This window comes from Dromiciops gliroides, chromosome 1 (genome assembly GCF_019393635.1).
Source record: "Dromiciops gliroides isolate mDroGli1 chromosome 1, mDroGli1.pri, whole genome shotgun sequence".
Classification (NCBI taxonomy): domain Eukaryota; kingdom Metazoa; phylum Chordata; class Mammalia; order Microbiotheria; family Microbiotheriidae; genus Dromiciops; species Dromiciops gliroides.
In genome coordinates, this window is record NC_057861.1 from 679,197,164 (window position 1) to 679,222,508 (window position 25,345).

A 25,345-nucleotide genomic window follows, 5' to 3' on the forward strand; every position below is an offset into this window, starting at 1 on the left:
CAAAGGCAAAAACAGGAATGACGCATGAGGGAAGCCCCCTCCTGACAACTGAAGCTCCCTTGGCAAAAAGCAGTTCAAACAAAGACTGGTGAACACTTGCTGGTGGGTTGTAGAGAGAATTCCCATTAAGTGCATGAGTGTTTGCTGGATTCTGAACATGGCCTCTAATGTCTCTTCTCTCTCTTTTTTTTTAAATAAAGTATTTTATTTGTTTCCTGTTACATGTAAAGATAGTTCTCAACTTTTGTTTATACAAGCTTTCCAATTTCAGATTTTTTCTCCCTCCCTCTCCCCTCCCCTAGACAGCAGGTAATCTGATATAGGTTTTATATATATATATATATATATATATATATATATATATATATATATATACACACACACACACACACATACACATAGTAACTCTAATGTCCCTTCTAACTCACTGTGTGATTGTGAACTCAGCTGAAGCAGGCTGCTGAAATACAGCAAATAATTTCCTTTCTCTATTTAACCTAGTTAATCAATACTCTCGCTTAAGAGTATGTATACTATTCTAGTTAAGTCATTCAAAAATAATTTTGACTACACAATTTTGATGTTAATTTACTGTTAAAAGCCAAAGAAAAGGTTTTTTGCTTTAAAATATTTCATATTTTACCTGAAATAGTAGATTTCGTCATCTACCACTTTAGCAGAGAGTGAAAACCTCTTCAGCCCTTTGAATTTCTTCATTTGTTTGTCACTCTCATTATAGCGGCTCTCACAAAGCAGAACATCATTTTCTGGTATTTCAGTTGGCCTGCAGGACAGGAAGTCCTTGAACGACAACACGGCACACTTTCCTGAAAAATTAAGTAGGTTAAATCAAACACATCCTGTAGTCACGTGGGAACACTGCTATCTAAACCCCCATGTACTTCTGTGAAAGTGGGAATAATCCTGGATGCTCAGCACTGCTAGGGTGACCATTTCTATAAAGCATCTTTAGGAAAGGGCAGCTTTTATCTCCATGCCATGTTAGAAGAAGTAAAAACCGAGACTAAGAAAGGATAAGAATGTTGCTAAGGGCCCACACATCCATGGTAGACCCACTCTTCCAATTCAGGGCCCCCCTGTTAACACAATCAAGCAGGCAGCACCCACTGCCAATGACTTTCCAGGAAGGGACCTGACTTTCTCTCTGAGGCTTCCTGGTGACAATGGACAAAAGGGGGACCAAGAACTTCTGGGATGGCACTATTGTTAGAATACTTGTATCCTCGCCACAGCCAATTCTAAAGGAATACGGGATCAGAAGGCCAAGGACACAGCTGTCAAGGAGCTTGTGACACAGTCACCATATCACAAGCCCTTTGATATTCTCTGTACCCAAGGCTTCAAATAGCTTACGGCCCAGCCTAACATTCAGGCATATGGAAATACCATAGCTTTTGGAGAACTGTCCTCTTCCAAGAAGAGGTTCCTAACTGGCCCTTACACCGTGGCCTTGTGTACTGGGACTGTTTCCTGTACATCTGCGTTTATGTTCCCTGTGTTGCATGCATCCCTAGGGAAGCCTTGTGTGCTGGGCTAGGCTGCAAGCTGCTTCAGACAGAGCACTGGGCAGAGTTTAGGCAATTTTGAGTGTGTCACAAGACCAGCAGTGGCTGGGTTCTTGACATTGTCTGGAATACACCCCCTATTCTTTTCAATGTGCCTGTGTCAATCCAGAGTCCCAGCATCTTGCCACCAGACTGAAGTAACACATATTTGGCTAGGATGAACAGCAAGTTTCAGAGAGCTGGAGTAAGTCTAAAGACATCAAAATGCCTCATTTTGTGAGAAAATTTTAGAAATGATAATTCAGACTAAGGGAAAGGTTACAAACAGGTGAGGAATCTGGTTAGCAGCTACTTCAAACTCTGCCTGTTCCATTCGCTAGAGAGGCCTTTCAATTTTATCAGAAATGAGTTATATAGGGGCAGCTAGGTGATGCAGTAGATAAAGCACTGGCCCTGGATTCAGGAATATCTGAGTTCAAATCTGGCCTCTGACACTTGACAATTACTAGCTGTGTGACCCTGGGCAAGTCACTTAACCCTCATTGCCCCACAAAAAATGGGGGGAAAATGAGTTATATAAGGGGTTGAAATGGAAGAAGTTCTAACCCTCTTGTGTTGTAAGACGAGAGCCCCCTGTAGCACTCTAGTACTGGACATGCCTAGCTGTTCTAGACAATTCCTGTACATATATAGAACTGAAAGAAGATCTAAAAGATCAATGAAAAAAGATATTTCTACTAGGTAAAATGAAGCATTTCATCTTAGGAAAAGGCAGAGTGAGGAAAGGCACTGGGCACTATCCCTCTGGGAAAAAAAAATTCATTTCGGATCACAAAAACAAAATTTATATTCCATAATGACTATACTGAAGAGAATGGTTAGACTGCATTTCTTGTAAAGTTAAAATTCCTAATGGTTTCTCCTTATAGAAAAAAATTATGTTTGAAAAATGGTAGCCACAATAAGAAAAAATCAGTTTCAGAAGCAAAATAAAGAAAAATGTTGACTCTATGCTTTTATAAGGTGGAGATTAAGCTCAGAAAAGCTGAGTTCTTTCAAGGCTCTGGAAGTCACAGGCAGGGCAGACATCCCCCTCTGTCTCCACAGTAGGGTCTTAGGTTTTGACCCAATTCAAAGGTTCTCACAAATTCTGCAACAACCATGTTTACTCCTTTCAGAATTCTGAGGCTGGGTTTGTACTACACAGTAAGAGCCCTTGGGAGTGAAATCACATCTGCTGGTAAAGTAAGGTGAGAGCAGCACATTTTCCACTGGAAAAAGCCAAGGTATTCCTTTCCTGGTTTCTGTCTGTCATGCTGTCCCCTCTCCACAGAAAGAAGGGCTGTGCCCTGGGTTTAATGATTTAGTCCTTTTGAAGAGTGGATAGAACACTGGGCCTGGCATCAAGATTACCTGAGTTCAAATCTTGCCTCAGAGACTTAGAGGCTGTGTGACCCTGAGAAAGTCACTGAAGCCCTGCTTTGCCTCAGTTTTTTCAATTGTAAAATGAGGATAAAAGTATCTGCCTTGAAGGCTGCTGTGAGGATGAAATAATATTTGTAAATAGCTTAGTACAGTGCCTGGCACACAGTAGGTGCTTAATAAATGCGCATTACCTTTTCTTTACACCCTTTTTACCAACCTCTGTTATAATGGATTTCCTTTAAAGTGAACTACAACAAAAAAAGACATATTTAACATTTTAAAAAGTAACGAATATATGTAAAACGTGCCATTTAAAAAAACCCTGTGTTTGATGATAGTTCCCTTTAAAAAAAACTTTAAAGTTAAACACAATAAAATTTAAAACAAAATGACAATTAACCCTGGAATCCATTCCAATGGATTTAAAAGGAGGCAGGTCAGTTGTGAAAGAAAACTCAGATTATCAATAAAAATGTCCTCAGTGCCCCAGAACCTACTAAACTAGTCATGGTAATCTTGGCATAATAGTAAAGAAACTGAGAAGGGTAAAGTTAGGCAAGAAAAGCATGCCAGGGTGACTGATGACCCTCTAAAACCCATGACACTGGCTGGTGGGATGTGAAAATGATTCTGATAGAGACAACAAGAACTCTGGCACACCAAGATCTCAATGTATGAATATTTACCCAGGATACACGTCATAGGGCAGGTTTCTTCCAAATTGCTCAGAAACACTTCTTTTTTGTAGAACATTTTTGTTGGCTCATGTTCTGTTTCTTCAGGGTGAATGAAGATGGGGCCAAAGAAGTAGGCAGCACCATCCCGGACCCATAGCTTTTCAATTCTACAAAGAGAAGTTTCCAATAAAGTAGGAATCAGCTTGTATTTGTAAATGGCTAATCTATTAAAATAAATTTTAATAAAATGACAATCATTTCTATGCAGATATGATCCATCCCTAACCTCTTTCCTTACTGCCACTTTTGCATTTCCAGTTGCCTAGTGGGCATCTCAAACTGGATGCTTTAAGCTCAACATGTGCCACATGGCCTTTGAGACTGTTCATCACCCTCCTCTCTGACACTCTTGTGTTTAGGTTTTTGTGACACTGTTCTCTCCTCCATCTGTCTAATTGCTTCTTCTCAGTTTGCTTTGCTGACTCTTCCTCCAGTTCAGGCTCACTACCATGGTGCCCCCTAAAGCTCTGTCCTGTATCCTCTTCTCCTTCTATACAACCTCACCTGGTGGTCTCATCAGCTTCAATGAGTCAATGATTCTTGGATCTATTTATCTAGTCCCAACCTCTTTCCAGCCTTCCAATCATATCACTGTCTATTGGAAATCTCAAGGTGGACATCCCCCAGATATTTCAAATTCAACATGTCCAAAAGAGAACTCAATATCCTCTTCCCAAAACCCTTTCTTCTTCTTTTTAATCATAAAATTATTTTATTATTTTCCAGTTACATGTAAAGATAGTTTTAAACATTTGTTTAAATAAGATTTTTAGTTCCAAATTTTTCTCCCTCCCCAAGTCAGCAAGCAATCTGATATAGGTTATATATGTACAATCACATTAAACATCTTTCTGCATTAGTCATATTGTGAAAGAAGAATGAGAACACAAGGGAAAAACCTCAAAAAAGAAAAAACAAACAGCCAAAAAGTAGGAACAGCATGGTTCAATCTACATTCAGAATCCACAGTTCTTTTTTTCTGGATGTGGAGAACATTTTCCATTATGAGTTCTTTGGAATTATCTTGGATCACTGCACTGCAGAGAAGAGCCAAGTCTATCACAGTTGATCATCACACAATGTTGCTGTTACTGTATACAATGTTCTCCTGGTTCTGCTCACATCACTCAGCATCACTCCACTTAAGTCTTTCCAGGTTTTTCTGAAATCTGCCTGCTTATCTTGTAACGATTGGAATGACGCCACCTGCTGGATACTTACTGTAGAAGAGTTCTGCCCATGAAGCGAAGGTCTTTGAGGGCAAGACCAGGAGTCTTTTCTTTGGCGGGGAGGAAGTGACGCAGACTAGTGGGAGAAGGAAGGAAGAGACTGGCGCTGACTCTGGGTCTCTTTCCTGAGGACGCTGGCGGAGAAGGGAGCTAGAAATGTGCTCTCCCTTTAATAGATAGGAATCTAGGCCTTTCTCTCTCTCTTTACCAAATTCTTATTCTCCTTAATAAATGCTTAAAAGTCTAACTCTTGCTAAAGCTTGTAATTGATTGGCGACCACTCATTAGATATTTTAGACAGACTAGCAAGAATTTTAGCCCTTAACAATCTTTTCTTATAGCACAATAATATTCCATTACATTCATATACCACAACTTGTTTAGCCATTTCCCAATTGATGGGCATTCCTTCAATTTCCAATTCTTTGCCACCACAAAGAGAGCTGCTATAAATATTTTTGTACATGTGGGTCCTTTTCCCTTTTCTATTATCTGTTTGGGATACAGACCTACTAGTGGTATTACTGGATCAAAGGGTATGCAAAATCCCATAGCCCTTTGGGCACAGTTCCAAATTGTTCTCCAGAATAGCTGGATCAGCTCACAACTCCACCAACAATGCATTAGTGTTCCAATTTTTCCACAGCTTCTCCAACATTTATCATTTTCCTTTTCTGTCATATTAGCCAATCTGATAGATGTGAGGTGGTACCTCAGAGTCGTTTTAATTTGCATTTCTCTAATTAATAGTGATTTAGAGCATTCAAAACCCTTTCTTCTACTAAATCTTCCTTACTGTTGTCAAGGGTACCATCAGTCACCCAGGCTCATAACTTTGGTATTATGCTTGATTCCTTACTCACACTCATCCCATCTAACCAATCTCTTTGATCTCTTGCTTATGTTCCCTTCTCTTCACTCATGAAGCTTCTACCCAGGTACTATGCTAAGTGCTGGGGAGACAAAAAGAGGCAAAAGATGGTCCCTACCCTCAAGGAGCTTACAACTGAATGGGGGAGACAACATGCAAACAACTATATACAAAGCAAGCTATATAGAAGAAGGACAGGAAATAATTAATCGAGGGAAGGTACTAGAATTAAGGGGGGGGGCAGCTAGGTGGCGCAGTGGATAGAGCACCAGCCCTGGAGTCAGGAGTACCTGAGTTCAAATCTGTCCTCAGACACTTAACACTTACTAGCTGTGTGACCCTGGGCAAGTCACTTAACCCCAATTGCCTCACTAAAAAAAAAAAAAAAGGGGTGGGGGTAGGGGGGCAGCTAGGTGGCGAAGTGTATAGAGCACCGGCCCTAGAGTCAGGAGGATCTGAGTTCAAATCCGGCCTCAGGCACTTGACACTTACTAGCTGTGTGACCCTGAGCAAGTCACTTAACTCCAATTGCCTCACCAAAAAAAAAAAAAGAGGGGGGGGGGGTTGGGGAAGTCTTCCTGTAGAGGGAGAGATTTCAGTTGGAATCTAAAGGCAGTCAAAGCATAGGGAGTGGTCCAAGCATGGGAAACAGCCAGAGAGAATGCCTAAAGCTGAGAAATGGAATGTTCTGTTTTTAAGACAAGCCAGAGGCCAGTGTCACTGGATCTAAGAGTATGTATTGAGGAGTAAGGTGCAAGAAGACTGCAAAGGTGGCAGGGGGCTAAGTTATGAAGGGTTTTGATACCAAATAGAGCATTTGGTATTGACTTCAACAGGGAGTCACTACAGTTTATTCTGTGGAGGTGATAGGTGGGTGAATGGGCCTGTACTTTGGGAAGATGACTTCAATGGATGAATGGAGGTTGAACTGGGCAGACACGAGGAAGAAGGGTTACTGCAGTAATCCAGGCATGAGGAGATGAAGGCCCTCTGAACAAGACACTCCATCTACCAACGCCTTGCCTTTTCATTGGCTGTTCCCTGCTTTTGGAATGCTCTCCCCTCCTCACCTTGGCCCCCTGGCTCCCTTCATGTCCCAGCTTGAAGGCTACCTTCTGCAAGAAACCCTCCTTGGTTTTCGCTCCTCCCTCTGGTATTACCTGCCATTTATACTGTAGACATTTCGTGTGTAAATGGCTGTTTGCAAAATGTCCCCCTCATTAAAGCATGAACTCCTTGATGGCAGGGACCCAATTCTGGCCTTTCTTTGTGTCCCTAGCACTTGGCCCAGAGCCTGGAACATAGCTGAATATCCGGATGACAGGCACCAGAGAGGATCATTCCAGCGATCACTTTTATGATGGAAAGAACCTTTTCCTGATTTTTTTTTTGGGGGGGGGGGCGGGGGGCGCAGGGCAATGGGAGTTAAGTGGCTTGTCCAGGGTCACACAGCTAGTACGTGTCAAGTGTCTGAGGCCAGATTTGCACTCAAGTCCTCCTGAATCCAGGGCCAGTGCTCTATCCACTGTGCCACCAGCTGCCCCTCCTGATTTTTTAAAGTAAGCATATTAGTATGAGTACACACTGATGAAAGAAAACAGAATGTGCAATAGCTTCAATGAAGAACAGCAGTTTCCTAGCTGCACAACGTGGTGTAGTCAAGTCTGACTGCTCTGCCCTGGACTGAACAGTGCCAAATACAGATTCCAGTCTCTCTATCATGGACTGTCATAGAGAGACCCTGGGATATGGATACAGAGGGGGCTAGGAATCTTTCACATCAGTTGCTACCTCAGGATTCAAATGACCTTGCAGCTCTGCTTTTGAAACCTATACCATATTCTTTATTACCAGTTTATTTCTCAATGGACTGCTGATTTTAAAAAATCCATAATATTTTTATAGCCATGTTTTTCTAATAGGGAAAACTCTGTAAATACTCACCTGCCCACTCGAGGCCGCACTAAGCCATGTGATTTTATGAAAACACAGTCTCCAACCTTCAGCCACATATCATTGTATCGAAGCTGTTCAAAATAGTGGCAGCCTGGTTCCCCATTAGACATTTCTACTGGAACATCTTCTTTCTCCTATGGTAAAAGATGCAGTTAAAAGACGGTTGAGAAAGGAAACTGAGCATCAAAAAAATATTTAGGGAGGTGAAAAAAGAAAGGCAAATTTTTATAGAATATTAACTGAAAAAATTTAAACTCCCATCATGGATATGATTGCTGAAGTTAGTAAACCAAAGAACAAGTCTTGAAATCCATCTTGCTATTAATCAAGAATTTTTGATTCTTGACCATTTTTGAGAATTTTTGATTTTGGACACTGAAACTTTGTTATAACCTACACTAATGCATCCGGAGGCAGCTAGGTGGCTGAGTAGATAGAGAGCTGGCCTGGAGTCAGGAAGAGCTGAGTTCAAATAAGACCTCAGCCACTTACTAGCTGTGTGACCCTGGGCAAGTCACTTCACCTCTGCTTGCCTTAATCCACTGGAGAAGGAAATGGCAAATGGCTCCAGTATCTTTGCCAGTATGGTTCATGGAGTCATGAAGTTAGACACAATTGAGCAGCAACAACATAGCCATTTTAAAGTTACAAATGAGACAGATATAAAGGCATTACCACAAGGTGATCTTTCAAAAATATACACATGTAAGTGACTACAGTCAACTAAAGAGAATTAAGATAAAGGTCATATTTTAGTGACAAGACTAAGATTATAGCTAACCATAACAGGTAAAAAAAATCCAAATCCAATAATGGTGACTGACTGATCTGACATCACTTAGAAAAAGAAAACAGGCTCCAGAGTGGATAAAAAGAGAAGGCCAACAATATGTTGTTTATAGGAAAATACATAAGGTTTAAAATGAGAGGTTGGGAAAAGTTTCTTTTGTGTCAGCTAACTTTAGAAAATTAGGTGTTATAATTAAGATTTCAAAGATGAATTAAAGTTAGAAAGCACCGAGAAATAAGTTTGACAATTATATTAAAAGAAACACTGACAGTGAAAGTATATTATCTACAAGTATGTGTGTATATGTCTATTTACACCCACAAATATATGTATATTGCCCCCTCCAGCACAGAAACTAATTTTTTAAGGGAAAATTTAACTGAAATGCAAAAAGATTTCAATAAAAAACATTAATTTTTGGAAATCATAGTATTTTTCTTTCTTTCTTTTTTTTTGCAGGGCAATGAGCATTAAGTGACATGCTCAGGGTTACACAGCTAGTAAGTGTCAAGTGTCTGAGGCCAGATTTGAACTCAGGTCCTTCTGAATCCAGGGCTGGTGCTGTATCCACTGCGCCACCTAGCTGCCCCATATCTTTCTTTTGGGATATAAGTCACATACACATTATATAATGCACACATACACACATTTCTCAATTCTCATTCTCCTTGACCTCTTTACAGCCTCTGACACTGCTGGTCAGTCTCTTCCTTGGTATTTTTTCTCTCTAGGTTTTCAGGACACTGCTCTCTTCTGATTTTCCTCCTACTTATCTGACTCTTCCTTCTCTGTCTCCTTTGCTGGATCCTCCCCGAGAGCATACCCTCTTAACCACAGGGGAATCTCAGGGTTCTGTCCTCGGTCCTCTTCTCTTCTCCCTCTATATTACATCATTTGGTGATTTCATCAGCTCCCATGGACTTAATAACCATCTCTATGCTGATGATTCTCAATATAATATACTCCCTTCTCTCCTCTGACACTGACACCAAGTGGGGCAGGGCCTCATCACCTCATGCCTGGACTACCACAATAGTTGCTAGTGGGTCTGCCTGCCTCAAGTCTCTCCCCACTCCAATTCATGCTCTACTAGGTTACTAAAGTGATTTTCCTAAAGTGCAGGTTGGACCATGTTGCCCTCTTCCTGCTCAATAAACTCCAGTACCTTCCCATTATCTCTGGGAGCTGGTACTCCAAGTGTTAGACCCTTACCCCCAAGGACTGGGCTGACATACAACTAGCAGAAATTAATTGTATGGAAGTGAATGTTCTTCCTATAAATAAGAATATTTAATTAAGCAATCACCACAGTGTGGAGACTGGAAGAAAGCAGATACTGCCTCAGCCAACAATCATTTGTCCTTTTGCCAAGCAGTGAGATATGATAGTTAAGGGCAACACCACTGTAGATTATAAGCTCAACTTAAAATCTTATGATTGAGTATAGTGGAAGAATATGAATAGCACTGACTCAGAGAATAATGAAAAGTATGACTGCACATGTATAACCTATATCTGACTGCTTGCTGCCTTGGGGAGGATGGAGGGAAGGGAGGGATAGAATTTGGAACTCAAAAGTTTAAATAAAAATGTTCATTATAAAAAAAAAAAAAGAGGGAGCAGCTAGGTAGCACAGTGGATAGAGCCCTGGCCCTGGAGTCAGGAGGACCTGAGTTCAAATCCAGTCTCAGACACTTGACACTTACTAGCTGTGTGACCCTGGGCAAGTCACTTAACCCAACTGCCTCACCAAAAAACCCCAAACCAAACCAAACCAAACCAAAAATAAAAGAATGATGAGAAGCAGTGGACAGAAAAACAAATGCATGGAAAGTTCGGTGAGATACCCAACTCAAATATACCACTCCCCAAACACTTGAGGATAAAGCTAGAAGGATGACAAAGATGAAAAATGGGAAAGATCTATCAAAATTTCAATAACAAACTATTTTCTCTAGTAATGGTAGTGAAGTCATCTCATCTAACTTTTAATCAAAGTTCACAAGATGCTATAGGAGGAATTAGAAATGGTACTATAGAAAACAAAGATGGGAAAAATAGCTGGACTAGACCGGATATACATAAAGTACACTTTAGAGGCAACATAATTTTGAGGATATTGTGGTACCAATTTCCAAGCACAGTGGGATATTGTTTCTTTGTGTTGACAGTGTAAAGATATGGTAAAAAAAGAGTGATATAAGGAATCTGAGGAGGGCCATATCCCTTTTAGTGAAAGGAAAATCAGGCATGAAAGTATGAAAGAAGAGGAATGAGGTAGACTTTGAAGGAATAAAAAGATTTTAACAGGTAGAGTTGTAGAGGGACTTCATTTTAGTAATGACTTGCACAAATGCATGGTGGGAAAGGCCCCAAAAGATGCAGGTATGATGAGTCCAGCTTGGCTGGAATGCAGAATGTGTGAAGAGAAATTAAAGTTGGAACGTTAGGTTGGAGTCAGATTGTGGTTCTTAGACAAATACTTGAATGCCGTGACAAAGAATACATATTTATTCTTTTTTTTTTTTTTGGTGAGGCAATTGGGGTTAAGTGACTTGCCCAGGGTCACACAGCTAGTAAGTGTCAAGTATCTGAGGCCAGATTTGAACTCAGGTCCTCCTGAATCCAGGGCCAGTGCTCTATCCACTGCACCACCTAGCTGCCCCTGTCCACATTTATTCTAAAGGCAATAGAAGCAACTGAAAGTTTTGGAGAAAGAAATTGATATGGTCAGATCTGAACCTGTGGAAGATTATTTTGGCAACTATTTGAAGTCTAGACCATAGGACAAGAGAGACCAGAAGCAGGAAGAACCATTATGAAGATCCATTCTGAAGATCTCTGAAAGGGTGAGGGAATTATTTTTTTTTCAGCATCTTTATTTTTTTTTAATTAATAAAGTATTTTATTTTTTTCCCCATTACATGTAAAGATAGTTCTCAACTTTTGTTTATACAAGCTTTCCAATTTCAGATTTTTCTCCCTCCCCTCCCCTAGACGACAAGGGAATTCTTAAGTTAGCACAGTACCTGGAACACAGTTGTTATTATTTAGTTGTTTTTCAGTCATGTCTGACTCTTCATGACCCCATTTGAGGTTTTCTTGGCAAAGATACTAGAGTAGATTGACGTTTCCTTCCCCAGCTCATTTTACAGAGGAAGAAACTGAGGCAAACAGGGTTAAGACTTGTCCAGGTATCACACAGCTAGTGAGTGTCTGAGACCACATGTGAACTCAGGTCTTCCTGACTCCAGGCCCAATTCTCTATCCACTGTGCTACCTGGCTGGTAAATAGTGGGTGCATAGCAAATGTTAGTTTATGGTCTGATTGACTGAACTCTTGAGACTAATTAAGGAAAATGGCAATTGAGAGACTATAAAAACAAAATGCGTTATAAACAGTCAAGCAAAACAAATTCTTGCATTAACCATGTTAAAAAAAACCCCCAAAAACAAAACCTCAATCTGTAGTGAGTCCATTCCCTCTTTATCCAGAGGTTTGTTTCATCATGAGTCTTCTGCAATTGTGGGAGGTCATTTATATCGATCAGAGTTTCCAAGTCTTCAAAATTGCTGGACAATAGTATTTTGAAGCTACTCAGGCAGCCATATGAACTAGTTATTTGTAAAATCATAAATCCAAGAAAAACCACTTTAGAGAACAGACTCTCCCCAGAACAATTCTCCTACTTGTTGACACTATTGTTGAAAAAATGTTTCTCAAGAAAGATTTCCAGGGATTATTTCATTCATGCCCCTAACTCTGGAACTGTATCTAATCCAGTCGATATATCAGTAGATTTTTGCCTAATCATAAAAACATCCTGAAAAGGATTGCTAGTAGGATTCTTGTTTTCTTAACTGGGGGTGAAGATGGATGGGAGAAGGAAAAGGTGGAATGGAGGAAATTTAGAGCTGAAAATAAAATAAAAATTGAATGAAAAAAGAATTATCCAATAAATTTAGACTAACATCTTACGTTGTATACTCGAGTAAGTTCAAAATGAATTGATAATTTGAATATTAAGGGTCATGCCATTAAAAAAAAAAGAAACGAAGCAGATCAAGTACTTTTCATAATTATAACTATGAGGAGAGTTCTTAACTATATAAAGGATAGAAATGATCAACAAAAAATAGATAATTTAAACTGTAGGAAATTGAAATGCTTTCACATGAACACAATCAACATAACTAGGATAAGGAAATGGTCAATTTGAAAAAAAATTTATATCAAAATATTTCTGATGAGTCTCATATTGAAGTTATAGAAGAAACTAACACAAATATCACAAATATATAATGCCAAGGGTCATTACTTAATTGAATTGCATTAATGGGATTTATAAAAGATCCAAATTGCTAATACTAAGAGAAATACAAAAAAAAAGAGAGAAATACAAATAAAAATAATACTGAGGTTTTCATCTCACATCCAGTAAATTGGTCAAGATGACAAAAGATGGGAATGTTGAAGAGGATGTGGAAAGATAGGCACACAAATCTACTGTTGGTGGAGCTAATTAGTGGTCCACTAATTCAGGAAATCAGTTTAGAATTATGTTAAGATACTAAAATGCCCATAACTTTAGACTCAAAGACCCGAACTGCTAGGCATATACTCCAAGGTCTATGATACTAGGTGACAGCTAGGTGGCACAGTGAACAGAATCAAGGCTAGAGTTAGGAAGAGAGAAGTATATATTCAGCCTCAGATACTTTTTTAGTTGTATGACCCTGGACACATCATTTAACCTCTGCCTTAGTTTTCTCAATAAATAATAGTCCTACCTACCAGGTGCCTGGCATAAAGTAAGCTTGTTCCCTTCCTTCCCTTTCCAAGAAAGCCTGAGACAGAAAGGCAGTACTTTTTGTAGTAAAAAATAAGTGGAAGCAAAGTAGATGTTCACTGATTGGGGAATGGCTAAATAAAGTTGAGGTACACTAATGTAAAAGTAGAACATGAAGAACTCAGAAAAAGCATGGGAAGACTCATGTGAACTGATCCAAAATGAAGTAACCAATTCTAGGAAAACCATATATACAATGACAGCAATATAAATGGAAAGAATGATGACGACAAAAATGAAACTGAAATCAAATTCTAATGACCAAATCTGGCCTTGAAAAAGAGATGAGAAGATGTAACTTCTTGTCTTCATTGGAGTTTTGGAGAGGTGGGGTGAGGAGAGAGGAATGAACTGAAGAGGATGGAATACTGCATAAATCATCAGACTCGGGATGTGTTGGACTGCTGAATTTTCCCCCTCTTTTTTATTTACCATTGTAAACAATAGCTCTTTGAGTAGAGGAGGAGGAAACTGACATATGAAAATAAAATTAATGTAAAAACAAAAAAAAATCAATAAAAATAAAAAAACACATTAAGATTTATAAAAGTTTAAGCAAAGGATAGGTCAGAGACAAAATATTCATCTCCAAATTATCTTTCATTGTTAACATTAAGGTCTTTCTATGATTCCTAGGCACATTGTTTAAATTCTTTTTCCTTCTTCACCCTCTCATTACAGGTATACCACCAGACAGAACTGTTTTATGAACGTTTTTCTTTTAAAATGTAAAAACCCCTTTATGACTTCCTTCCCCATACCTTTTCCAGGTTAAGGAAACTGTCTGCTCCTTTACTGTCTTCTGAAGTTTCGGTGTGTTTCTCATCATCCATTTTGTCTGTATTTGCAAACACAGATGCAACGCGTACCACAGGCAGAGGTACGTCACGTGGGATAAACCTAACGGAACTGACCGGCATGGTCCACAGCTTAATTTTCTTGAAAGACTTTGTTTTGGCAGAATATCGTGACTCACAGACATATACATCTTCATCTCGAAAGGTTTCTGGACACAGTTTAAAGTACTCCTGTTAAAGCAATGTTATTAGATTATTTAATGAAATTAAATTACTAAAAATCCCAGAAATGACTAAATGCTATTTTTCCTGTACAATAACAACAAATGGGGAGTAAAGAAAATCCAGTCAATTGTAAGTATTTTTAAAGGCACTGTGTGCTAGGCACTGGGTATGAAAAGACAAAAAATGAAAAGAATTCCTTTCTCAAGGATCTTTTAATTTATCATAGGAAACAACATCTACACACGATGTAATGAAATACAAAATAAAAACATACAAAATAAATATAAGGTGGTTAAACGCAAAGTCATTAGGGAGGGAAGGCCCTAATAACAATGACAAGTAGCTTGCATCTATATCTCAGCTTAAAGTTTGCAAAGCACTTTTCCCACAACTGTATAAGGAAAGGCATCTAATTAGTATAATCTTAAAAGGACAGATGACAAAACCAAAGTTCTGAAAGAGTAATGATTTACCCACAATCACTTCGTGGTCGCCATCTGTTAAGGGCTAAAATTCTAGCTAAACTGTTTAAAATATCTAATGAGTGGTCGCCAATAAATTATAAGCTTTAGCAAGAGTTAGAATTTTAAGCATTTATTAAGGAGAATAAGAATTTGGTAAAGAGAGAGAAAGGCCTAGATTCCTATCTATTAAAGGGAGAGCACATTTCTAGCTCCGCTCTCCACCAGAGTCCAAAGGAAAGAGCCCGAGAAAGAGCCCCCGTCTCTTCCTTCTTCTTCCCACAAGCAGACGTCACTTCCTGATGCCAAAGAAAAGACTCCTGGTCTTGCCCTCAAAGACCTTCACTTCATGGGCAGAACTCTTCTACAGTAAGTCTCCAGCAGGTGGCATCATTCCAATCGTTACAGAGGGATTCTGAATCAGACCCCCCAACTGCAGGCCCCTGCTGCTTCTCCGAGCCATGACTTGATGCCATTGAGACGGCCTCTGACCTTATCCTGACACTATCCCCCGCGCCATACTGCCTCTAAGCCGGAGTTTCCTGATCTGGATGAATAAGGATCACACTGGATCTCTAGAGTCCTTTTGAACTTTACCTCTTATGTCTTCTCTTACAATCTTTTCTACTCTCCTTTCACCCTGGCATTGGGCAAGATGAGAATCTAAATACAGATTTCTAACAGTTAATTTCCCCTCAACTGAGAAAATATCCCAGTTTGATTAAACATGTAGCTAGCAACTAGCTTTTAATGTGAAAAATTAACATTCACTTTACATAGAGTGGTCAGTTCTTTCCTAATATTAATTAGACTAATGCATAGTTCCTGCCTTGAGTTTCAAGGTTGCTGGGTGTATGTGTGTCTGGGGAGTGTTTAATTATAAAATAGGTAATAAATTTGAGCACAGTATCTCACCTTAACAAACATGACTACACATTTGCCTAGGATTTTGCTAACAGGTACTTTGTTGTAATAGTCACTCTTAAAAACTTCTTTTTCCAAAAATTTTCGTGTAGCAAGGTGGAATGTTTCATTTGGCCGATAAAACCAACAGCCACACAACCATTTTTCACCTAAAATAGTAAAAGGGAAAAAACAACACACATTAAAAACAAATGTTAGAAAAAGCAAATTAATCCATTAATTCATCTTTTTAGGACCCAAACCCAGTAATGAGAGGCTGTATAGTCCTTAATTTCAATGTCACTGCCTGCTCAAAAGAGTTAAGCAAGCCTTTCACCACATTTCTACAAAGAAGTAAGCAAGGAAACAGCAAATTAATTATATTATATGTCTGGTTGTCCTAAGAAAAGTGCTCTGAAAGGTCTCAAAGGAAGAAGAAACTCAAAATGTTATCCATCTCTTTGTGGAAAGACATATCTACTTAAAGCACTTATGCTCCCAAGGAATCCTGTGTCCCTCCTCATTGATAGCTCTAGTGAGATTAGTACTCACCAGCAGAATCTTCCCACAGTCTTTCAATGCAGACTATGTGTGGTTGGAGATTGGCTTCTGCTGGCTCCACATAGACATAATCCCCAACGTGGTACATGCTGTTCTTGAAGCTACAGTCCTGGCTGTATGTTCGATGTAAGACAGAGAGGCCTGCTCCTCCTGAGGAGTCTTCACTCTTTTCAGCTTCTTATTTCACAAAGAAGAGAGAAAAAGCCATTAAAGAGAAAGTTGAGAATAGCAAGGGCTTTACTCTTGTATTTAGTGGAAAAGGTTCTACTGTATCCCCATTGCACATGGTGCTTGCTTTTGGATAGGTCCAAACTGTTTCCCAGAATGGCCGGATCAGTTCACAGCTTCACCTACAATGCATTAGTGTTCCAATTTTTGCACAGCTTCTCCAATGTTTATTATTTTCTTTTTTTGTCATATTAGCCAATCTGATAGGTGTGAGGTGGTACCTCAAAGTTGTTTTAATTTATATTTCTCTAATCAATAGTGATTTAGAGCATTTTTTCATATGGCAATGGATAGCTTAGATTTATTCATCTGAAAACTGTTCATATTCTTTGACCATTTCTCAATTGGGGAATGACTTATATTTTTATAAATTTGATTTAGTTCCCTATATATTTTAGAAATGAGGCCTTGGGGGTGGCTAGGTGGCGCAGTAGATAAAGCACCAGCCCTGGATTCAGGAGTACCTGAGTTCAAATCTGGCCTCAGACACTTGACACTTACTAGATGTGTGACCCTGGGCAAGTCACTTAACCCCCATTGCCCCACAAAAAAAAAAAAAAAGAAAAAAGAAAAAAAAAGAAATGAGGCCTTTATCAGAAATACTGGCTGTAAAGATTATTTCCCAGCCTTCTGTGTCTCTTCTAATTCTGGCTTCATTACTTCTATTTGTATAGAAATTTTTTAATTTAATGGAATCAAAATCATCTATCTCATCATAGTGACTTTTATTCCCTCCTCAAACTTCACACAGCCTTCACTTCTTTCCACCTCTTAGCTAAGAACCTTGACTCATACATATTTCATTGAAAAAAGTGAGGCCATTCATGGAGAGCTTCTCTCCTCATCATCTCATCACTCAGATGCCTTCTATAACTCTCTCCTCCTTTACCCATGTCTCACTGAAGACATGTCTTCTTGCCAAGGCAAACCCCTCTATGTGCACAAGTTATCCCATTCCATCTCATTTTCTCCAGCAGCTTACCCCCTCTTCTCATCCCTCTTCTCTCTTATCTTCAATATTCCCCTCAACTGTTTGCTTCTCTATTTGCCTAAAAACATAGCCACATCTCCCTGATTGTCTTATATATCTCTTTCCTTTCATAGTAAAATTGCTTGAGAAGGCTTTCTATAATAGGTGTCTCCATTTCCTTTCCTCTCACTATCTTCTTAACTCTCTACAATTCTGCTTCTGACTTCATCATTCAAATGGAACTGCTGTCTCCAAAGTTACTATTATTTCTTTCTTTCTTTTTTTTTGGTGAGGCAACTGGGGTTAAGTGACTTGCCCAGAGTCACACAGCTAGTAAGTGTTAAGTGTCTGAGGCCAGATTTGAACTCAGGTCCTCCTGACTCCAGGGCTGGTGTTTTATCCACTGTGCCACCAGCTGCCCCCTCTTCCTGATACTTTTGTGATACTTCTGGTTCTCCTCCTACCTGTCTGACTGCTTCTTCTCAGTGTCCTTTGCTGGATCCTTGCTTATGTCAGGCCCACTAATGGTGAGTGTTCCTCAGGGCTCTGTCCTGGGCCCTCTTCTCCTTCTGTACTATCTCATTTGATGATCTCATCAAATTCCATGGATTCAATTATCATCGCTATGAATATAATGATTATCAAATCTACATGCCCAGCCCTAACCTCTAAACTTGCACCTCTAATTGCCTACTGTATCTAGAACTCCAAACTGAACCCCCCCCCTTTCCAAACTTCCCAATTACTGTTGAGGGCACCACCATGCTCCCAACCATCCAGGCCCACAAGCTAAGTGTTATCCTCCACTCCTCAGTCTCTTTCACTCCCATTCCCTTCTGCTTTCAAGGCCTGTTGATTTGACCTCTGTAGTATCTCTCGACCTCTTGTACATTGCCTTCTGACACTGCCACCTGACTGCTGCAGATCCTTATCCTCCTATCCCTGGCCTATGACAACACCTTTCTGGTTGGTCTCCCTGCCTCACCTCCATCCTCCACTCAACTGTCAAACTGATCTTCCTAAAGTATGGGTCTGACCACATCACTCCCCTATTCAAGAAACTATAGCGGCTCCTCATCCGTTCCAGGATCAAACATAAACCCTTGGTTTGGCACCGCGGTGACGCTGCCCTCCTCACTGTTCCACATACAACATGCTCCATCTCCCAGCTCTCTGCCTTTTTGTTTTTTTTTTGCAAGGCAATGGGGGTTAAGTGACTTGCTCAGAGTCACACAGCTAGTAAGTGTCTGAGGATGGGTCTGAACTCAGGTCCTCCTGAATCCAAGGCTGGTGCCTTATCCACTGTGCCACGTAGCTGCCCCCATCTCTGCCTTTTTACTAGCTGTCCTCCATGGTTGGAATTCCCACTCTCTTCTTCTCTGCTTGCTGACTTGCCTGGCTTCCTTTGAGTCTCAGCTAAAACGACTCCTTCTAGAGAAGGCATTTCCGGGTCCTCCTTAACTCTAGTTTTCTCTCTATTGGTCATTTCCAGTTCATCCTGTATACAGCTTGTCAGTGCCTCCTTGTTTGCCTATGGTCTCCCCATTATATTGCAGAGTGCCTGAGAGAAGAGACTGGTTTTTTGTTTGTTTCTTTGTATCTGAAGCACTAAATTCTTGTTGACTTACACGCATTATTTTGCACTGTAGTTATCTGTGCACCTGTCAAATATTTTGTGAGAAACGATCATGTCTTAACTGAATTTTGTATCTTCATTTAATGTTTATTGCAGCTCTCTGTATGTACCATAGTAGGTGTTTAATCAATGTTTATTGATTTGCAATTAGAATGCTTGAAATAAACAACTATTATACAAAGTCTTTTCATAAAACAAAAACAGGGGGCAGCTAGGTAGCACAGTGCATAAAGCCCTGACCCTGGATTCAGGAGGACCTGAGTTCAAATCCGGCCTCAGACACTTGCCATTTACTAGCTGTGTGACCCTGGGCAAGTCACTTAAACCTCATCGCCCTCCCCCACCCCCCCAAGCCATAGCATAAAACAAAAACAAACAAAAATCCACAACACTTCTCTTAAAATAAGCTCATTTGGGGCAGCTAGGTGGCGCAGTGGATAGAGCACCGGCCCTGGAGTCAGGAGTAACTGAGTTCAAATCTGTCCTCAGACACTTAACACTTACTAGCTGTGTGACCCTGGGCAAGTCACTTAACCCCAATTGCCTCACACACACACACACACACACACAAAAGCTCATTAACAGCTAAATTATACATTGACTTATTTTAAGGTACACAAGACAGCCCGCCATACTGCCAAATATGTGGTTTCTAAAAAAAGAGCTCACCATTCCATAAGACAACCTATCCATCCCACCTCCACAACAGTTACTATTGGTGAGTCCTGTGAAAAACCATCTTGTATTCCTTCTGGATCTGCTCCTGGAATTTACTAACAAAAGATTCTTACGCTTGGCCAAAAATAACTGAGGAGGCCAGTGTGAAAACAAAGATGTCTTTCCTACATAATGTGTTATGTAAGCTACTCAAAAAAATGATTCATTTCCAATTTAAAGATAATGCAGGGGGCGGCTAGGTGGCGCAGTGGATAAAGCACCAGCCCCGGATTCAGGACTCCCTGAGTTCAAATCCGGCCTCAGACACTTGACACTTACTAGCTGTGTGACCCTGGGCAAGTCACTTAACCCTCACTGCCCTGCCCCCTCCCCAAAATTAATTAAAGATAATGCAGGAATAAGGATGTGCCAAAGATTAAAGATCAACTAGCTTTGTCATATGCTATCTTCAAATTCTTAAAATTTTTCTGTAAGCAATGATAATCAATGCAAACATTCAGAATAATTTTAAGGACCTCCTTTTTGATAGCATTAAATAATTTCTGGATTAAAAACATGCTCAGCTTAATTTAAACCATACAACCCATTAGGAAGTGTAGTGTAGCAGAAGAAGCACTGCATTTGGAATCAGAAGACCTGGATTCAGATCCCAGCAATGGCATTTATAGGACAAGTTGTTTGGCCTCTGTGGGTCCCAGTGTCTTGTAAAATGAAGAGGTTGAACTGGATGATCTCAAGGGTTCTTTTTAGCCCCAAAACTCTAAAACCTGATTACATGTACTTTGTGTGAGAACATGCTAGGTGGCAGCTATAAAGACAACTGAAACCGAGGCAGACAGGTGAAGTGACTTGCTCAGGGTCACACAACTAGTAAATGTCTGAGGCAGGACAGATCTACCTGACTCTAAGTCCTATGATCAAACTCTGTCCTTCCTTAGCTACTTAAATAGCTGTAGCTGAATCTTTTGGATAGACACAGTCAACTCCACTGTTTAGTGCTGACTGGCCAGGTCCCAAGCTTCTCTTAAGACTTCATATTAGAATTTCCATTAAAGGCTATGCTAAAGCAATGAGAAGGAATGAACTTCAAATGAATTCATTTTACTCTTGGCCCAGGTAAAAGTTATTTTGGTGGAAAGACTGAAATAATGGGCTAAAAGGATATTTGTACATTCCAATTATTCATGCTAACTCATGATGTTATTATAGAAAAAATACTGCAAGTTGACTACAGCACAGATCTGTCTGTAATGATTACAAGTCTGACAAAAAAACCTCCTTAGTTCTTAAACAGTTACAAATCCTGACAGATGGTAGCAATCTCTGGTTGATGTGGCTCTAACAGAATTCTTTACAATACATATTCATTGAAACGAATTTTTCCTAGTCTGCATATGAGTAAGATTCTGCCTCATTTTAAAGAATTAGAAAAGCAACTCAAATTCAAGTGTGTCTTGGTATTATATGATTGACATATTTTAGAAGAGATCTTACTGAGAAGGTAGTAAATGCTTCCTGGGTATAGTCAGATTCTTATTTGCTTGTCAATGAACAATATTAAGAAGTTCTAAGTTCTTCTGTGAACTAATTGTCTTTTTTTCTACAGAGACAGAAAAGATATATCTTTACCTGCTATGCTCTACCTAGATTTCCAAGCCTTTTAAGCACTATGAAAAAAATCTCATAGTGATGATGAAGACACATAGTTCCTCTTAATGACCTCGGATGTAGGAGACATATCTTAAATTATAATTCTTCATTTACAAACTCAGGTTTGATATAGAGGGATTTGACCACAAAATAAGCACCATATTTCTTGGTCATAAAAAAAATGAAAAGAAACTCACCTCTCTTTTCTTCTTCCCGTTTTAGTTTATCTTCCTCTATTTCTTTTGGTAACTTTTCCTTTTTCTCTTTCTCCACATCATTATGGAGATGCTTTGTTGTATAACTAAGTGCTGGTGAGAGAAGGATCTCTCCATTTTTGCAGAGCTCATCACGGATTTTAATAAAGAATTGCTGAAGTTCTACTGCATCTTCGTAGATTTCCGAATCTGTCCTGGAAGGACATAGGGGACATTTTCAGTTGAATTATTACCATTACTCTTCCTTTCTTATCTTTTCTCATTCATGCCAAATAGTCCTAATATAAGCATTTGTTTTGAGTGATATTGAATACAATTCAGGCCCAGGGAAATAATGTGGATACATTTCTAAAGCATTGATAAAAAAAGACTGGCTCTTACCTATTAACTATTTGTAATGTGGTCTATCCACTTCATATCACATATGGCATATGTCCAGCTAACAGACAGATGACTCAAGTTGAAAGGAATGTTCAAATTCAAATGTTCAATGGGAAATCACATGTTTTCATTATTGTGAGGTTTTGTTATAAGGCTTTTGGTACATCCAAATGCACCAAAGCTAGGGTATAAATGTTACACAGGGCATATACTATCAAATTTTATATAATTCTCAGGGGTTCTTTGACTCTTAAAAAAAAAAAACTACCCCTTAATTAGGGGGCGGATGACAAAGTGAACTTGTGTCCTTACAACTTTCCTTGTTTGTAACATTGGCTGCGTGGCTAGTGGGCTACATAGTGAATATTCAAAAATGTGAGTTATAAGCCTAGGAATTAGAAGGGGTTCCAATAATAGTTATATAACTTCCATGAGATCTCCAGCAGTTTGCTAAACATTTTTGGGCATCCTTTTCCTCCTATATAACATGAGGTGGCTGATATAAATAGGATCTTTCTGGCTCTGAATGTGATGAACTTTGAACATTAGGGCCTGAAAATTACCCAAAAAGCTAGTTGCCAGTCAAATATTCTATTATGTAATTGTGGAAGCATTCTGTCAAGATATGAGGAGAGGACACTTTTGTCTCTCCATGTCAACATGAAAGGAGCTGGGGTAGGGGGGGGGGGATACTTGTTTTTTTTTTTACCTATGACAGTGCTGTTCCTGGGACAGGGACAACAGTGATGTACACAACAGGGTGAGATTACAAGTGCCTCTAAACAGAAGAATTCAAAGAATAAAACCACTAAGTTATTACTTGAAACTTAAACTGTCTTAGAACAAACAGAGGAACTTGATGAAATTTTGCTTAAAAGATACCTAAGCAAGCACTGACACTAGATTCAGGAGGACCTGAGTTCAAATTCGACCCCAGACATTTGACACTTACAAGCTGTGTGACCTTGGGCAAGTCACTTAACCCTCACTGCCTCACAAAAAAAAAGGATATCTAAGCACAATTCTTTCTGGGTAGAGAAGTAGTGATCACTTTCAGAAACACTGAGAGCCACATTTTCCAGGAAAGTGTTATGGGTACATATAAAAGCCAAACTCAACTATGATATGTGTTTTGGGTATTCTGAAATCTAGTTATTGAAAACATCAAATGGGTAATTACAGGTAAATAGTTTGTAATTTTAAGTTAAAAGCTAATTGTGTATTCAGAGACTACCATCTCAGAATAGACTAGTAACTCCAACAGAAGAACTCTTGTGTGTATGGGTGGTAAAGAAGCTTTCTTTGGTGTAAATGACACCAGGTAATCAACAAATTAATGGTTAAAAGAAAGTGAGTAGAACCATAAGCTAACTTTCTGGGGAAAGTGGTTGTTTCCCCTCCTATTGAAGGGAAAGACAGAATAAAAAGGAAAAAATAAAAGACCTAATTCTATTCTAAGGCGAACATTCTGGATAAGTTGTGGGAGAACTTCTTAAAGGAAGCAGACAGTTTGAAGAAAGAAATGATGGGTTTTTCAGAGTCCTCACCATACTGCCTTTGTCCCTGACTTTCTGTGGATTACACAGGTTTTTGCTGCAGGAGCCTAACTTCAGCAGTGTGGAATCTTTACCCCTGAAGCAGTGCCAGCAGGTGAAGGTAGAGAGTGGCCAACTGCTTGAAACTACAGATCAGGTAGAAAATGCTAAGCATGTTCTTGGAAAGTAATGCAGAAAGCTTCCTTCTATGAGTTACCCGTGTACTTTTACTGAACCCCGCTGTTCAACAACTCTTCTCTGCCAATGTAATGAAAATGCAGAGGGTTAAATGACTTGCGGTTTTTTTTTTGTTTGTTTGTTTTTTTAGTGAGGCAATTGGGGTTAAGCGACTTGCCCAGGGTCACACAGCTAGTAAGTGTTAAGTGTCTGAGGCTGGATTTGAACTCAGGTACTCCTGACTCCAGGGCCGGTGCTCTATCCACTGCACCATCTAGCTGTCCCCAAATGACTTGTTTTTAATCACCTAAATTGCTGGTCATCTTTTAAAACCTGTTCTACTAACGGGGCAGCTAGATGGCGCAGTGGATAGAGCACCGGCCCTGGAGTCAGGAGTACCTGAGTTCAAATCCGGCCTCAGACACTTAACACTTACTAGCTGTGTGACCCTGGGCAAGTCGCTTAACCCCAACTGCCTCACTAAAAAAACAACAACAACAAAAAACCCCCCAAAACCTGTTCTACTAAATTCATTTTCAAATCAAACCACGAAGCTCCTTCACTGAGTTTTTGTTGTTGTTGTTTGTTTGTTTGTTTGTTTTTTCAGGGCAATGGGAGTTAAGTGACTTGCCCAGGGTCACAAAGCTAGTAAGTGTCTGAGGCTGGGTTTGAACTCAGGTCCTCCTGATACTTCACTGAGTTTTGAGTCATTCCCCTGCCTATCCAACAAACATCTATGGAATGCCTGCCATGTGCAGTCACTATCAAGTACTGGGATGAAATCAAATATATGCAGAGGGGGAGATGAAGAATTTCCTAACAACTTGGTAGGCAATAAGGAAGATAAACCATGATAAAAACAACTACATAAAAAGGATGCATCAAATATATGAAAGCCTATAGCGTTTCTCAGGTGCTACTTGTGTGAAGGTCTTGCCAAACTCTACATTTATAACAATTCTTCTAAGACTGTGGGGGCCATCTCCAGTCACCCTGATGTATATCTTGCCACTGGACCCAGATGGCTCTGGAGGAGACAGTGAGGCTGGTGACTCTGCAGAGCCCTCCCTCACTTATATCCAATTTACTGCAAGTCATGACATCACCCTGGATGTCATGGTCCTCTTTGAGAATGAAGGACACACAACAACAACAATCTGATACTAAAAGGCTGATATGAGCCCCCCTTTCCTTTCTCATGCACAAAAAACCTGTGGACATCATTTCTCTCAAAACTGTTGTCATTAGTATCCAATTTTATACTCAGGGGAGTTGTAACCAAACTTTCCACAATGAGAACATCACTGGACAAGACAGGGTGGCTTCTTTTAGGTGAAGATTAGGAGATGCACAGAAGCTGCACTATGGTTTGTGTGTCTAAGTATAAAGCAGTCTCTGAAAGAACCTGCTAGGAGCAACTAGCCTGGAGACCACTCCATAGGTCACTAAAAAAGATCAAATTTATGAGTGTTGATGGGCACCCTGAAATCTATCCACAGATTCCAAATAAGAACCCTTGTATTAGATGATCTTTAAAGTTCCCT

The 25,345-nt window shown here is 39.7% G+C and overlaps 1 protein-coding gene across 12 annotated transcripts in view; it reads right to left on the reverse strand.

The window, feature by feature from the left end:
* The window catches only part of PBRM1 (polybromo 1), a 107,600-nt gene that overhangs the window by 15,408 nt on the left and 66,847 nt on the right, over positions 1–25,345 (reverse strand). For all 12 annotated transcript variants that reach the window (XM_043964966.1, XM_043964962.1, XM_043964896.1 and 9 more), the window contains 7 exons: positions 21,691–21,902; positions 16,323–16,508; positions 15,783–15,940; positions 14,146–14,412; positions 7,733–7,878; positions 3,638–3,795; positions 644–827 (listed from right to left, as the gene is read on the reverse strand). In XM_043964966.1, the coding sequence (XP_043820901.1) occupies positions 644–827; positions 3,638–3,795; positions 7,733–7,878; positions 14,146–14,412; positions 15,783–15,940; positions 16,323–16,508; positions 21,691–21,902 (1,311 nt within the window). The remainder of the gene's footprint in view (positions 1–643; positions 828–3,637; positions 3,796–7,732; positions 7,879–14,145; positions 14,413–15,782; positions 15,941–16,322; positions 16,509–21,690; positions 21,903–25,345) is intronic.